Source organism: Salvelinus sp. IW2-2015, linkage group LG13 (assembly GCF_002910315.2).
Source record: "Salvelinus sp. IW2-2015 linkage group LG13, ASM291031v2, whole genome shotgun sequence".
In the NCBI taxonomy this organism is placed as follows: domain Eukaryota; kingdom Metazoa; phylum Chordata; class Actinopteri; order Salmoniformes; family Salmonidae; genus Salvelinus; species Salvelinus sp. IW2-2015.
The window spans coordinates 43524098-43541035 of NC_036853.1; the positions used below are offsets into that span (position 1 = coordinate 43524098).

The 16938-nt window shown below is 43.8% G+C and overlaps 1 protein-coding gene across 4 annotated transcripts; it reads right to left on the minus strand.

The window, feature by feature from the left end:
* Positions 1-661: 661 nt before the first annotated feature.
* Positions 662-9757, minus strand: myoz2b (myozenin 2b). 4 transcript variants are annotated; one of them, XM_023998363.3, is made up of 6 exons: positions 9484-9756; positions 8074-8196; positions 6566-6732; positions 3292-3394; positions 1779-1962; positions 662-1377 (listed from the first exon to the last, which is right to left on the minus strand). In XM_023998363.3, the coding sequence occupies exons 2-6, from the start codon at positions 8153-8155 to the stop codon at positions 1146-1148; spliced, it is 768 nt and encodes a 255-aa protein (XP_023854131.1). In that variant the 5' UTR covers positions 8156-8196; positions 9484-9756; the 3' UTR covers positions 662-1145. The 4 variants fall into 4 exon arrangements, with proteins under 4 accessions (XP_023854131.1, XP_023854132.1, XP_023854134.1 ...); XM_023998364.3 differs by having other exon boundaries at positions 9442-9756; XM_023998366.3 differs by lacking the exon at positions 8074-8196 and having other exon boundaries at positions 9442-9757.
* Between the last annotated feature and the right edge of the window lie 7181 nt (positions 9758-16938).

Below are 16938 nucleotides of genomic sequence, written 5' to 3' on the forward strand. Positions count from 1 at the left end.
ACACTCCTACCTGCCCGGTCCTTTAGCAGCCTGATGGTTCGATCCATATTTTCTGCTATAATTCGTTTGCCAGCCATTGTGGCTAATGAGCAGGTCACATAATGACCTTCTGCAGTTAACGCTAACAACATTGCTATGGATAAAGCTATAGGCAAATTTAACCCAATTGTTTAACATAATGACTTACAATAATGACATTGGTTCTAAGTATTTTCCTCTCCTTTGAATTTGTGATTTTGGTAAAAGTGAAAAGTGTAATGATTTCTGGAAGTTCTTTTGAGGTGGTGTACATCTGCTGCAAAGCTATTTTTGCCTTCTTTAAATGTGGTCTGTCAATGGACCCTAGCAGATAATTTACAGTGTGTGTGTGTGTGTGTGTGTGTGTNGTGTGTGTGTGTGTGTGTGTGTGTGTGTGTGTGTGTGTGTGTGTGTGTGTGTGTGTGTGTGTGTGTGTGTGTAAATGGATCAGCCATCATTAACTGTTGTTGGTGTATGGTTGTTGGTCTGAGGTTGGTCATACAGTACCTGGGTAGTAGCCAACTTACTTTTCTTTTCATTTGCAGAATTGTGTGTTTCAAATCTGTACATACAGTAACAGGTTCATTTGTTCCACATATCCAAACCACACATTGATTTACATAAGCCAATTCATTATACAATGTCATGACAAAGAGATAGATCTTTTTTATTTGCACATCGATARGCCCATTCTAAAAGATTAATAGGCAACATGTCTACATAATTAAAAGACAAAGATACTTTTGGATCTGATATCCAATATAAGCCAAAAGATGCATTGAAGTTTCAATGTATTGCTCATATTTATTTTGTCTTAGACATTTCAATAACATTTCAGCCATGTGTGCTATTTATTTACATGTTATTCTCTGAATACACAATGCAAAACTAACCATCAGTATCATTACTCAGGCAAATGGCACAGAATTGAAACAGGGCAGCACGGAAGCCCCATTTTAAACCATCAGTTTGTCGTCGGTTGCACATAATCAGAAATCATGATTTAGGCTTCAGCTCCAACCCCTATATCGCAGATCAGGCAGTATGGTTAGAGGTGCCAGCAGTGGATTTTGTCAGACTAGTGCTCTCTTGTCTTTCCAGGGTATTATGGGTCATCTAAAGGTCATCTAGAGGTCATCGGACTCAGGGATGGGCATAGGTTCCAGAGGCACGGTGGGCAGGATCAGTGGGATGCCGTCGGATATCCATCCCTGGGCGACCCTGTTGAAGGTGGGCCGTTTCACCCCTGGGTCTTGGAGCTCAGAGTAGTTGTGGAGGTTTAGGTCGATCTCGGGCAGCTTGAACGTGATCCCGCTGCTCCGGGGGGCTTTGTCGAAACCACCAAATGGTGTGGCCACCCTGTAAATCAGATGTAGAGATACAAGGGTGAATGCAAAATCAAAATGAAGATCTCTAAAGATGTGACGGTTGCGTAGAATATGGAAAGCTGGCTTTTTATGGGGTGTTATAGTAGTGYATCCATGTAACAGTGAATCTGAACTGTGTTATAAGAAAACCATTTCATTCCATGGAAATGTTTGCAATATCAATGTCATTATATGTACTGATGATCCTATCTACTGAGAGTACTATCCCAGACTTGAGATTGCATACTTAACTCAAAATCTGCCATTGAGAGAAGTGCATGACTGATGCAGTATGTTCAAGTAGCACGCACATCTTTGGCTTATATTTTGAGTTGTTGAATAGCAGTTGTCTGAAAACTCTCCTCAGAACACCTGTTTTCACATTAGCCTCACCTGTTAAAGCTCTTGTAGTCAGGAGCCTCTGGTCTGGGCTCAGGGACAGGCATCCTGATATTGAGGGTCGCGGCCAGGTTGGGGTCGTTAATGATAGCCTGCTCCCAAGGGGAATGGTAGGACTTGGGTATAGCTGTAGAGTTGAACGTCTCTGCAGGGACATCCTTCAAGGGGCCTCCATATCCTGAGACACATACCAAGAAGACAGGATCATAAGACCAACAGTGCAGCGTACAGACACTCACTTATCCTATCAACACATTAGCAGATCTGTGGGGTTGGACTTAAGTGGGATACATGATTACTGGCAATTTCTTGCTCCTTTCACAAGAAATATAAAGAAGTACTAGGGCATTGAGAATGTCTTTTGTTGTGAGAGGTGAGTTTGAATTAATGTATTTTTTTGTGTTGAATTTTCATTGTTGGACATAAAAGACTGTAAAAACAACAGGTAAAGGTAACCAGCTCCAACTGATTTTAATTTAAGAAATCTGTTCCCAAGTATTCCCAAGCATTATAGAGAAACACGGGATTGTATGCCAACGTAAGCAAGGTTTGAATGATTATGTTTTAGTCCAACATTATATCCGTTTGAGCTTCATGCAGTCAATTTGCAGTCTACAAATTATTTGTAATTATGTTCCGCCCCCCGACCATCCGCTCCAGAAAAACTGGTTCACGGCTGAATCAAGACATAACAAACATTATTTGTACATTTTAGTTTCGTATTATCTGTTTTTATTCTTTGGAAAACAAAATAGGTGTCAACATGACTGTGGCAGTGCTGTTTTATCAATAGCCACCATCATTAAATAACAGTATTAACTAGAGCAGTGGAAAAAGTGATGTAGACTCAACAAGTCATGTAGACTCAACATAATTTTGTCCATCATTATCATCTCAAGTCTTAAAATAGTGCACACTGTAAGTGTGCTTTCATCCTTGGTGTGAAAAGCGGGTTGGTCCAGTTGACATGGGTTGACACCATGCTTGGTCATATCAGATTCTACAAGAGTGTTCTGTTGGGATCCCCTGCTGACAATTTAACAGATAGCAAGGCACCGCAGGGAAAGGAAATGCTTCTCATGTATCCTGCTTAAAGGCCAGAGGTCTGCTGAGTCGCTATGGGGAATTAGACTTGTCCTTAGAGGTAACATGAGCATCTACATAGGGCCTTAAAAATACATTAACCCATTCATAAGCAGTACATAAGCAGTTCATAAATGCTAAAGTCAACAATTGCAAGACATAGCGTACATATCAATTTGTAGTTGTTGAAATATAACATTTACTTATGAATGCAGTATGTATGAGTTATGACTGTGTTATGAAGTCCTTATGTAGTATCCCTTCAAGTGAAGCATTACTTATGTATAACACTACGTAATAATGACAAAGATATTTCTATAAGGTATTATTTCAATTATCCCCTTAAACTATATTATTCCGCCTTATAAGCATTCATACATTTTGAAAATAACAGAAGGTATGTATTGATGTGGTAGCTACATACCTGGTGCAATGCTTTCTGGGTTTCCTGGGGTGGGTGTGTAAGGAAGTGTTTTCGATCCCTCTTTGTTTTCGGCACTGTCTGCATTTTCAGCTAGAAAATCGCTCTGAAAAAAATTTGAAAGTACTTTGTTATTAGCTTTCCCCTTTTGCGCAGTTCTGAACCTATCTAATTTATTCATTTGGGGATTAGCTGCACCAAATTGTTAACTTTGCGTAAATGAGGCCCACTAGGTTAATGGGTAGGTCGCTCACAGGTTTTACGAGCAGGTTAGCTTAGCACACTGAGCTAAAGCTTGGGCATAACAGCAAAGCAAGATCAGCTACCACCAAAATGCCCATCAAAAGACTTGAAATAGCAACTAGTTCATGTTTGTTTGCAATGTTGAGAATTTATGTGCAATGTTGCTCCATTTGAACAGTTGCCAAAAGTAAAAACAGTAATTTGCAACCAGACCCCCCCCCCCCCCCACGATACCCCTGGGACTGCCATCTAACCAATGCACACATGAACATAAAATGCCTTCAGAAAGTATTCATACCCCTTGACGTATTTTCACATTTTTCACAGCCTGAATTCTAAAATTTGATTAAATATATATTCTATACATCTACACACAATACCACTATAACGGCAAAGTGAAAATTGTTGTAGACATTGTTGCATTATTATTGTAAACACCTCTGTCAATACATGATGGATCACTTGGCAGCATTTACAACTGTGTACTCTTGCACATTATTCTTTAAAAATTCTTCAAGCTCTGTCAAGTGGTTTTTGATCATTGCTAGACAGCCATTTTTCAATTCTTGCCATAGATTTTCAAGCTAATTAAAGCAAAAACGGTAACTAGGCCAAATCAGGATATTCAGTGTCCGTCTTGGTAAGCAACTCCAGTGTTATTTGGGCTGTGGTTTCTGTTATTGTCATCCCAGTGTCTGTGTAATCAGACTGAATCAGGTCTTCCTAAGATCTTTCCTGTGCTTAGCTCTTATTCCGTTTTTTTATTCCTAAAAGAATTCCGTTAGTCCATGCCTATGACAACAATACACATAACATGATGCACCACCACCATGCGTTGAAAATATGAAGATTGGTACTCAGTGAGTGTTAGATTTGCCACCAAACATTACAATAATGCTTTATATTCAGGACATAGGTTAACTGCAAAATAATTGACTGAGAAATTAACTTTAATGCCGTATGTGAAATTTGTAAAAATTTTGAAAAACAAAATTCCACTTTACATTATGTAATATTGTGTGTAGGCCAGTGACAAAATCTACAATTAATCAATTTCAAATGCAGGCTATAACACAACAACATGTGGAAAAAGTAAAAGGGTGTGAATACTTTCTGAAGTAGCACACACACACACACACACACACACACACACACACACACACACACACACACACACACACACACACACACACACAACACACACACACACACACACACACACACACACACACACACACACACACACACACACACCACACACACACACACACACACACACACACACACACACACACACACACACACACACACACACAATCTGCAAGCAACTGATAAGCAACATAGATACTCTTGAGCAAAGTGCTCCAGGAGCCTCTGGCCAGAGTAGGTGCAGGGAAAGGGCACCAGGCACATGTTTCTCCATATCTCCCATGTGTTCTAACAATTTTATCGGGGTGCACACATCATTAATGCAACCATTAGACACTCAGAAACTTATTTAAAATCCAGTAATCTGTTTGCAATAAAGCACTTTTGGATCCAAGTAAACAATGAAACAATGTTACTGTACCTTAAATGAAAAGAATCACAAATACTTTTTAAATCCCTAAGTCCAGAGATCCAATAATGTGATCCCAGGATTCAACCTTTGGACCCTCAACCCATAATGTCCAAGATACAATAATAACTGTGTGTCTGATATAATTAGGCCCGGCATTAGGGGGTGGCAGAACCAGGCATGTGTAAATAGGATTTTGGTTATTAAGTCAGTCTGAGTTTTATGAGACTGGTCGTGACTGCATTACAACGTAAATTAAGTTTGGGTTTGTTTCAATCCTGCGCACATGCCCACAGCTGACGGCACAATTAATCATCAATTGCGAGTGCAGCTGCACGTGACCCGATTGTAATGGCTGTGGTAAATGTGGGTTGACTCTGGATATCCCTTTGGATATTAGGGACTATTGGTAAATGACACAATTTACATGGGACAACATCTTAAAATTCAATTTTCTCGAAATTTAAATGAATTAAAAATCTCAGACCAATAATAAATTGTATGAATGAATATATAAATATTGAAGGCATTTAATGAGAAAAAAGGTGTGGAACATGAAAATATTTTCTCATTTACATGTATTGCCGGTCCCTAACTACCCCCCTTAATAATAGGCTATCCAAAGTCAAACTAATTTTGCCACGGTTGCACACCAGCCGGCTGAAGCTAATTGGCAAAATAACTTGGCTTACTCTTCCCACCTGCGAACACACACGAGACACCTATATCAAACCACACCCCGAAAACAACTCACGTTTTAATTCTGTCATGGTCGTTAGCAATTCTTAATAAACCAAATCTAAAACGAGGCAAAATCAGGAAGTGCAGTCGCCCTTTAATAAGATGTATTTTTTTCGATTCTATATAGACACAACAACAAAMAATATGGGCTGCGTGTGACTGTATGTGAGAATTTTAAAAAGTTACCTTTTTGTTATAAAAAACATGCGCCATTGCGCTCCATTCCGTGCCTCATAGTACAATTTCATATTGTCTTTACATCTACTATTATATATGTGAAATTATTTTTGATAGGCTATGGTTTAGGTGTAGCCTGTGGCTACATTTCGAATACACTTGTATGTCGTAGTGGGACCTTGTGTTATAAGGGCTATAATGTAATACGAGTTGTGACCTTCATTCATTTCAGGTGCACCCCCATGGATTTCGTCCTAGTTCCGGTGCTGGAGTTGAGTGTAAGTCCAAAATGAAGCTGTCTTCTGAAACTCTACAATCAAGACCCTGCTTGTCACAGCTCTTTCTGCCCCGGCCTCATGCGTCCTGCAGCACTATCCATCTGACCCATCTATCAAAGATGGCTGCTGTGGCGTCACCCAGATGTATGATATTGGTAGTGAATGTGAGGTGTGTTGTATTTTGTGGTTGTATAAGTCTTCATATTTGCATCCACTTATTGTTGGTCTTTGGGATAGGAGCGTCTAGATTACTAAATTACACAAATGTAAAAGTCCTTACACTCAGCTGCACGTTTGCCTCATTTTGGATACTTTCAAACGTGTATTTCTCCGATCTTCGCTGGCGCATTTTGAAAAGACGAGAACCTCTGTTGGATTGCAGTGACAGCTCCTCCAGCATGATGTCTTTGGGAGTGCTAACCTTTATCCCCAGGTCCATGGTGTCCCCTGGGAAAAGAACCAAAACAAGTTTCAGTAGATGCCTTTGACTGACTTTCCATTAAAGGTAGACTCAGCAATGTGATATCATCTAACACGGTTGGACAACTTCCTGTTTACAGACATAAATTAAATCTGGTAAAATCCGCCACTTTTGGTTCTTCGCAATTTGTACCCTCCTTTGAGATATGCCCATATTAGGATGAGCTAATAGTGCAGTATTGGCATTTTTGAGCATTGTAAACAGGAGGTGTTCCAGCTGTATAATGATTTCATATATGGTGATGTCATGCGTCTACTGCTCTAAATATAAAGCAACTGTAACAAAAGTGTAACCTTCAAGAATCCCTCAAGACTGTATTAGTATGTCTTAGTTGCACAAAATATATAGTTTCCCTAAAGATATACAGTATATATTTTTTTCTGACACTCTCACTAAGACATACTGTACATAGCATGCATTTTTAACCATTTATGATTACAGCGAGACCTTTATCAAAGGAGAAGTTAATTAACAATATTATTCTGATATCATCTGAAGGGATAATATCAATGACATATTGTTCCTTCAAAATGCTTTTCTGCTGACAATTAGCATGCCTAAATCAAATGACTGTAGCTTCAAACCAAGCTGTATAGTAAGCATCACAATATGATAAAAGGTTGCGCGTATATAATAATAATTGGTTGCCTCAATATACAGTATACTGCAATAGTTTAGTAATCATTTGGTTTCTCAATAATTCTACATTGTATGGTTATTAAACAAAATTGTGCGTTGAGTTGATTTAGGCATGCTCTTTGGACAACGCAACCACAACCTAGTGAATTTCCATTGATTTGCACTCAACAGTGCTAATGCTACTTGCTATTTGCAAGTTCTAGAAAGTCTAGGTGAGTTATGATTGTACTCTTCAAATCTGATTGAGACAAATGCAGTCTTGCAATTTTGTATGTATTATTTCTTATTGAATTCAATTTTTATTATGTTATTGTTCTTTTTACTTATTGAATGCTGAACATGATGCTGCTTCAATGAGCTATACCCAGACAGAATGCACTTCAGCTGTCGCAAACCCTCACGGTCCCCTAAATGGCTACACACAGTTGTCCTACCCTGCCCTCCACAACTCCCCACCTCACCCGCCCCAAAATAGCACTTTCAAAAGGACAACGACAGAAGGATTTGTCGCCATAGGTAGTAAAACATCTTCATTAGCTTATTTATGGCAACTGCTAGAGAAATGGCCCTGACATGTTAAACCCGGATCTGAATATCTGCCCTCCACCAGAATAAGTTTGATTCTCTTTGCTGTCGAGGCTGTCTTTGAGCCCGGGCCCAGATCGTACCATTGGCACCGTGGACCTCTCGAGAAATAGCCGCTGCATGCATCTTCCTCTCTCCAGCTGGCATTGTACAGAATTGCGACATTGTGGCTTTGGGAAGGGTGGCACACGATTTGCCCCTGGGTACTGGAAACACATAAAGGACACAGGATGTACTTTCTGTTCTACCCCAGCGGAAAATGTTTTCCAATTATAGTGTTGATATGAACTGAACATTAGAGAGCCAACATACTGTACTGCTATAAATAAAATAAGATTAGTGTTAGTGAGGGTTTGTTGTAAAGTGTCATTGCTCACATGGAACGTGCAATACTGGTTGACCTATCGGATAACTACTGCATGTTGTTTAGACCACATTATGATATGCCATTAATGTCCTGTGAGTTAACGGTCATAAAATATTATGATGGGCCTCATGTCTGGTTTATGATAGCATTAGGTAATCATTATGACATTTACTTCAAGGACAGGGTTTCTGTCAACCCCAAACCAAAACATTACATCCAACTCATATAAATCAGAATGGCAGGTGTCATTCATTGTTTGCGCTTGAAGAGCAAAGTCAACACTTACTTTAAAATAACCTTGGAAAGAATGCTAGTTGATGCGCATTAAGGTGTCACATGGCATTCAGCATTGTGAATCATCAGTGTTGGGTGAGGGCTGAAAATTGTGTCCCAGGGTAGTATGTGACACTGGAAACCCTTAACGTGATCTTGACAAAATAAATATTTTTACTTCGGCACACTTCGAAAAATATATATATTTCCGTGACAAATATATTAGCCTAGTTACCCTAAATCTAATTGCAGTAGTCCTAAAAAACTGAAGTTACGGTGCTAAAATGTATATGTTTTTGCTTTGCAAACAAATGAAACGAAACAACAATGCCCTTTGTATTCACATAACAACTTTCACTAAACCCTCAATGTTACCCCATCATGTTCATATCCTCTCCTATTTGCATTATGTTTCAGACATGTTGTACAAAATGTTTACTCTCAATGTTATGACTAAAATGTAGATCATTTATAGTGCTTTAAATATTTACAATAATAAATTACGTATCGAACATGAGAAATATAATTAGAACATAGAGATGTTATTGAACACAATGTTCATAATCAGCTCCTCATACAAAAACATAGAAACATTATTTCAGAGTGATTACAGTAGAACCTAACAATTGTATTTTGTTTGTAGCTTCTTGCTTTGTCTTCACAAAATAATAAAGAAGTTTGTTAGTAAGGGATGTGAGATATGGATTAATACAAAGGTTATATGACTGAATACGTCAGAAAATAGCATAATCAGAGTTAGTTGTTGTGAATGGTCAAAGCACAAGACATTGACACTAGTATTTTGCCATACCTCGGAATCACAACTGCACACCTTGATGGGACTAGTCCATACCTGTGTGTGTGTGTCCTGTCTGTCTTTTAAACGACCTGTATCCTTGACTGGAAGGCAAGGAGGCTTAGGGGTCGACCTAGGTAGTTTCGATCCACCCTGATCTTCACACTCCCGGCCACTGAAGCCAAACTGCTGGGGGGTGTCTCTGTGTCTGTTGTCACCGGAATGCAGCTTACATCAATAGGCTAAATTTAGCAGGCCAAACACTCAAAACCACTCACAAAAGCAATGGGGACGTGGGGWGGCTATCAGAGAGAGGGAGAGGATGGGGCACCCGACCTATGCCACCGGGCCCACACCGAAGGAGGGCTCTCCCCTTAAGAGCACTTGTGTTTCCTGGACCCTAGGAATGTATAGGGAAGACATGACTCTGGAAGTAGTGTTGGAGGGGCGGTAGGAGGCACTCTTTCCTCTGGTCTAAAAAAATATATAAAATACCAGTCAAAAGTTTGGATTTTTCTTAATTTTTTCTATTTTCTACATTGTAGAATAATAGTGAAGACATCAAAACTATGAAATAACACATATGGAATCATGTAGTAACCATAAAAGTGTTATTCGAAGTTGCCATCCTTTGCCTTGCAAAGCTTTGCACTCTCAACCAGCTTCATGAGGAATGCTGTTCCAACAATCTTGAATGAGTTCCCACATATACGAAGCACTCGTTGGTTGATTTTCCTTCACTCTGCGGTCCAACTCATCCCAAACCATCTCAAATGGGTTGAGTTTGGGTGATTGTGGAGTACTAGTCATCTGATGCAGCACTCCATCACTCTCCTTCTTGGTCAGCCTAGAGGTTTGTTGGGTCATTGTCCTGTTGCAAATCAAATGATAGTCCCACTAAGCGCAAACCAGATGGGATGGAGTATCGATGCAGAATGCTRTGGTAGCCATGCTGGTTAAGTGTGCCTGGAATTCTAAATAAATCACAGACAGTGTCGCCAGCAAAGCACCATCACACCTCCACCTCCATGCTTCACGGTGCGAACCATACATGCGGAGATCATCCGTTCACCTACTCTGCGTCTCACAAAGACACAGTGGTTAGAACCAAAAAATCTGAAACTTGGACACCAGAACAAAGGACACATTTCCACCGGTCTAAAGTCCATTGCTCGTGTTTCTTGGCCCAAGCAAGTCTCTTCTTCTTATTGGTGTCTTTTAGTAGTGGTTTCTTTGCAGCAATTCGACCACGAAGACCTGATTCACACAGTCTCCTCTGAACAGTTGATGTTGAGATGTATCTCTTACTTGAACTCTGTGATGCATTTATTTGGGCAGCAATCTGAGGTGCAGTTAACTCAAATTAACTTATCATCTACAGCAGAGGTAACTCTTGTTCTTCCTTCCCTGTGGCGGTCCTCATGAGAGCCAGTTTCATAATAGCGCATGATGGTTTTCGCGACTGCACTTGAAGAAACTTTAAAAGTTCTTGGCATTTTCTGGATTGACTGACCTGACTGGAATGTCATTTCTGTCATTTCTCTTTGCTTATTTGAGCTGTTCTTGCCATAAAATGGACTTTTACCAAATAGGGCTATCTTCTGTATACCCACCCCTACCTTGTCACAACACAACCTATTGGCTCAAACGCATTAAGAAGGAAAGAAATGAACTTTTAACGAGTCACACCTATGAATTGAAATGCATTCCAGGTGACTATGTCACGACTTCTACGGAAGGTGGCTCCCCTTCCTGTTCGGGTGGTGCTCGGCGGTCGTCGTCACCGACCTACTAGCTGCCACTGATCCTTTTTTCCCCTTTTCTGTTTATTGGTATCACCTGTGTTTGTTTTAGGCTGATTGGTTGGGCTTTATTTACCAGCAGGCCCACCGTGCCAAGGGGTACCGGAGGAGGAGGCTCCCCCTGCACCAGCTGTGGTCGGAGAGGACACACGGCCGATCGGTGCTGGGGGAGCCCGTCTGGGAGTCGAGAGGGCAGGCGGAACACTTCTCGGTCACCCCAGGTGAGTCAGCACCAAACTCACCGAGAACCCCCTGTTGGTCACATGTTTGTCTTGATTTTGTTTGTTGATTTTTTCCCCTCTTCCCAGCATAAGGCGCTAGTCGATTCAGGCGCAGCTGGGTGGATCGCGGACTTGCCATCAAACTGGGTGTTCCGCTAGTGCCAATAGATTCTCCCTTCCCCGTGCACTCCCTAGATAGCCGGCCATTAGGGTCAGGGTTGGTCAGGGAGGCCACGGTTCCACTTGACATGGTGACGCAGGGGAATCATAAGGAGCGGATTAGTCTCTTCATTATTGATTCGCCTGCGTTTCCAGTGGTGCTGAGGATTCCCTGGCTGGCTAGTCACAATCCTAAGATTTCGTGGAGACAGGGGGTTCTCCAGGGGTGGTCAGAGGAGTGTTCAGGAAGGTGTATGGGAGTTTCCATCGGTGCCACGTCGGTGGAGAGTCCAGACCAGGGTTCCACTGTACGCATCCCCCCTGAATATGTGGATTTGGCAATCACTTTCAGCAAGAAGAGCGACTAAATTACCACCTCATCGACAGGGGGATTGTGCGATACATCTCCAGGTAAACGCTGCACTTCCCCAGAGTCACGTGTACCCATTGTCACAGGAGGAGACGTTGGCTATGGAGACATATGTCACGGAATCTCTGGGGCAGGGGTACATTCGGCCCTCCATCTCACCCGTCTCCTCGAGTTTCTTTTTTGTAAAGAAAAAGGAGGGAGGTCTGCGTCCGTGCATTGATTATAGAGGTCTAAATGCCATCACAGTGGGGTTTAGTTACCCACTACCGCTCATCGCTACGGCGGTGGAATCATTTCACGGAGCACAGTTTTTCACAAAACTGGACCTCAGGAGCGCGTATAGTCTGGTGCGTATTCGGGATGGGGATGAGTGGAAAACCGTGTTTAGTACCACATCGGGCCACTATGAATACCTCGTCATGCCGTATGGGTTAAAAAATGCTCCAGCCGTCTTTCAATCCTTTGTAGACTAAATTCTCAGGGACCTGCACGGGCAGGGCGTGGTTGTCTATATTGATGATATTCTGATCTATTCCGCCACCTGCGCCGCGCATGTGTCTCTGGTGCGCTAGGTGCTTGGTAGACTGCTGGAGCATGACCTATACGTCAAGGCTGAGAAGTGTGTGTTCTCCAAACGAGCCGTCTCCTTCCTGGGTTATCGCATTTAATCCTCCGGGGTGGTGTTGAGTGTGACCGCATTAAGGCCGTGCGTAATTGACCGACTCCTACCACGGTGAAGGAGGTGCAGCGGTTCTTGGGGTTTGCCAATTACTACCGGAGGTTTATCCGGGGTTTTGGCCAGGTAGCGGCCCCCATTACCTCACTGCTGAAGGGGGGGGCGGTGCGTTTGCGGTGGTCGGCAGAGGCCGAAAGAGCCTTCAATAGGTTGAAGCACCCGTGTTGGCGCACCCGGACCCCTCTCTAGCATTCATAGTGGAGGTGGATGCGTCCAAGGCTGGGGTGGGTGCCGTACTATCACAGCGCTCGGGTACGCCACCAAAACTCCGCCCCTGCGCTTTCTTTTCGAGGAAGCTCAGTCCGGCGGAGCGTAACTATGATGTCGAGGACCGGGAGTTGTTAGCGTTGGTAAAAGCCCTGAGGGTGTGGAGACACTGGCTTGAGGGGGCTAAGCACCATTTTCTCATCTGGACCGACCACCAGAATCTGGAGTATATCCGGGCAGCTAGGAGACTGAATCCGCGTCAGGCAAGGTGGGCCATGTTCTTCACCCGATTCAGGTTCACTCTGTCTTATAGACCAGGGTCCCTGAACACAAAGGCCGACGCGCTGTCTCCGTCTCTATGACACGGAGGATCGGTCCACAGAGCCTACTCCCATCCTTCCAGCCTCGAGGCTGGTGGCACCAGTGGTATGGGAGGTGGACTCGGACATCGAGCGGGCGTTACGGGCGGAACCTGCACCTTCTCAGTGTCCGGTTGGGCGGAAGTACGTGCCGCTTGGTGTTCGGGACCAACTGATTTGGTGGGCTCACACCCTACCCTCCTCGGGTCATCCTGGGGTGGCGAGGACAGTGCGGGGCCTCCGGGGGAAGTATTGGTGGCCCACCTTGGCTAGGGACGTTAGGTTTTATGTCTCTTCCTGTTTCGGTGTGCGCCCAGAGTAAGGCTCCTAGGCACCTTCCTAGAGGGAAGTTACAACCCCTCCCCGTTCCACAACGGCCATGGTCTCACTTATCAGTGGATTTCCTGACCGATCTTCCCCCGTCTCAGGGGAACACTACGGTTTTGGTGGTTGTGGATCGGTTTTCTAAGTCCTGCCATCTCCTCCCGTTGCCCGGTCTCCCTACAGCCCTACAGACTGCGGGGGCGCTATTTACCCACGTCTTCCGACACTACGAGGTGCCGGAGGACATCGTCTCTGATCGGGGTCCCCAGTTCACGTCCCGGGTATGGAGGGCGTTCATGGAGCGTCTGGGGGTCTCGGTCAGCCTTACCTCCGGATATCACCCTGAGAGTAATGGGCAGGTGGAGAGAGTGAACCAGGAGGTGGGTAGGTTTCTGCGGTCGTATTGCCAGGACCAGCCAAGGGAGTGGTCTAAGTACGTCCCATGGGCGGAGTTGGCCCAGAACTCACTCCGTCACTCCTCGACGAACCTATCACCGTTTCAGTGTGTGTTGGGCTACCAGCCGGTCCTGGCACCTTGGCATCCGAGTCAGACCGAGGCTCCTGCGGTGGAGGAGTTGGTGCAGCGCTCCAAGCAAACCTGGAGGGCCGTCCAGGAATCCCTCAAACAAGCCAGTGGACGGCAGAAGAGGAGTGCTGACCGCCACCGCAGTGAGGCCCCCGTGTTTGTACCGGGGTACAGGGTCTGGATCTCGACCCGAAACCTACCCCTCCGCTTGCCCTGCCGGAAGCTGGGGCCACAGTGTGTGGGGCCCTTCAAAGTCCTGAGGAGGATAAACGAGGTGTGTTATAGGTTACAACTCCCTTCCTATTATCGTATTAACCCCTCGTTTCATGTGTCTCTCCTCAGGCCGGTGGTAGCTGGTCCCCTTCAGGACGGTGAGGTTCTGGAGGTCCCTCCTCCCCCTCTGGACATCGAGGGGTCCCCGGCGTACACGATACGGACCATTCTGGACTCGAGACGCCGGGTGAGGGGCCTGCAGTACCTCTTGGAATGGGAGGGGTACGGTCCGGAGGAGAGGTGCTGGGTACCGGTGTGGGACATCTTGGACCCGTCACTGTTGAGGGATTTCCATCGCCTCCATCCGGATCGCCCGGCGCCTCGCCCTCCGGGTCGCCATCAAGGCCGGTGTCGGCACGCTGCGGGAGCCGCGCGTCGGGGGGGGGGGGGGTACTGTCACGACTTCTACCGAAGGTGGCTCCCCTTCCTGTTCGGGTGGTGCTCGGCGGTCGTCGTCACCGGCCTACTAGCTGCCACTGATCCTTTTTTCCTCTTTTCTGTTTATTGGTTTCACCTGTGTTTGTTTTAGGCTGATTGGTTGGGCTTTATTTACCAGCAGGCCCGCCTGGTTGTGCGGGATTGTTCGATGTACATGTGTACACGTCTGTGTGTCACGGTTTTCCCATGTGTTTTTTTTTGTTGCTGGACTGTTTAAGTCCCCCGTGTTTGGGCCATTTGTTTTGGTTGGCGTATGTTCACCGTTGTGGTGCATTAAAAGTTAGCACTACCCTGAACTCTCTGCTTCCTGCGCCTGACTTCTCACCCACTACACCCCGGGCGTTACAGACTACCTCATGAAGCTGCTTGAGAGAATGCCAAAGCTGTCATCAAGGCAAAGGGTGGCTACTTTGAAGAATATAAAATATATTTTGATTAGTTTAACACTTTTTTGGTTACTACATGATTCCATATGATTTATTTYATAGTTTTGATGTCTTCACTATTATTCTACAATGTAGAAAATAGTAAAACATAAATAAAAACCCTTGAATGAGTAGGTGTGTCCTAACGTTTGACTGGTACTCTTATATTATTATTATTTTTTGCCTGTGTTGCATGTTGTTTTGGAATTAATATATGTCACATATCAGTTTGCAAACAATGTAAAAAAAAAGGATTGAGTTAATAAAGCCATATACAAACATGGTCTCTTTTTTGCTTTCTTGAGTAAGGCAGCTCCAATTTAATGATAACCAGCAAAACCAAGAAAGAGAAAACCAACGAAACATCCAGCCTTGTAGGGCTCAACAGCAACAATACAAGAACAAGATCCCACAACATAGGTGGGAAAAAAGGCTACCTAAGTATGATTCCCAATCAGAGACAACGATAGACAGCTGCCTCTGATTGGGAACCACACTTGGCCAAACACAAAGAAATACAACACATAGAATGCCCACCCCACATCACACCCTAACCTAACTAAATAGAGAAATAAAACGTCTCTCTAAGGTCAGGGCGTGACAGTTTCAGCTTAGCTAAGTGCTTTCTGTGGTGGTGGGGCAACCAGCGGGAAATACGGAGCGTAGTGGTTGGTAATGTTCTCTAGTTGTGCCATGATTTGCTTAGTGTTTTGTCACTTGGGGACACTATGTCGCTGCAAAATCTATGGAGAGAGCTCGGAAACAAGACCCTTGGGTGCTGCCATATAATTACATTAGAAATGCCCATCCAAGAAGGCTCAAGGTCATTGGCCACATATAAAATGGCGTTGGCCACATTATATCTACCGTAGCTTTGATTGGGCTGATCATGTCAACATCATACTATAAAAATCTTAGCTATCAAGCTAGAGAAGCAGTCATCATCATGATCATCATGAATCAATCATGATCATCATGGTATCACATCGACAATCTACTGGCAAGTCCATTTCAATCCTTGTCATATGAAGACAAATTATAGATCAAATGTATCGGTGCTCATCAGCCATTGGACATAAACATTACACAACAATTTGGAAATCGCAAATTCAACAATGATTGGTTTGGAAGGAATCAGTGGCTAACTGCAAGCGTGGCAAAGCAATCACTATTCTGCTATTCATTGAAATGTGTGTGTGGTCCAAGTCTGTGTTTAAGGGTCTCTTTTCCAATCTTAAAAGGATAAATATTCAACACCATGGGCCAGAAAAGGTTGAATACATTGGCCATGCTGTCAGTCCAGCATAACTTCTGCCGCATTCAAAACAACTGGAAAGTCAGAACTGGGAAATCTTAGACTTCAGTGAGTTCAAGACAACTGGAAACTGGAAGAAAAAAAAGAGCTCAGACTGGGAAAATACGTTTTGAACAGTCATCCAACTCGGAATTCCAAGTTGGGAATTTGGGCCTCTTTCTAAAGCTCCGACCTGAAGATCACTGACATCATGATTCAAYCTTGTTTTTTTCAGAGTTTCCGGTTGTCTTGAAAGCAACATAAATCCAGAGAATGCCACAATTTGCCCACAAGGACCGCCTCGCCACCTCCCTGTTTAAGAGATCACAGCACAACAAGGTGAGTCCAAAAATGTATTGTATGCTGCTGCATAAATGG

Excerpts from the sequence above, each read along its gene's own strand:
- myoz2b (XM_023998363.3), bottom strand. The coding sequence starts at position 8,155 with ATGTCGCAATTCTGTACAATGCCAGCTGGAGAGAGGAAGATGCATGCA. Across the intron at positions 3,395-6,565 it reads AGGCAAACGTGCAGCTGAGT|AGCGATTTTCTAGCTGAAAA; the intron begins GTAAGGACTTTT and ends AATTTTTTTCAG. Across the intron at positions 1,378-1,778 it reads GACTACAAGAGCTTTAACAG|GGTGGCCACACCATTTGGTG; the intron begins GTGAGGCTAATG and ends TCTGATTTACAG.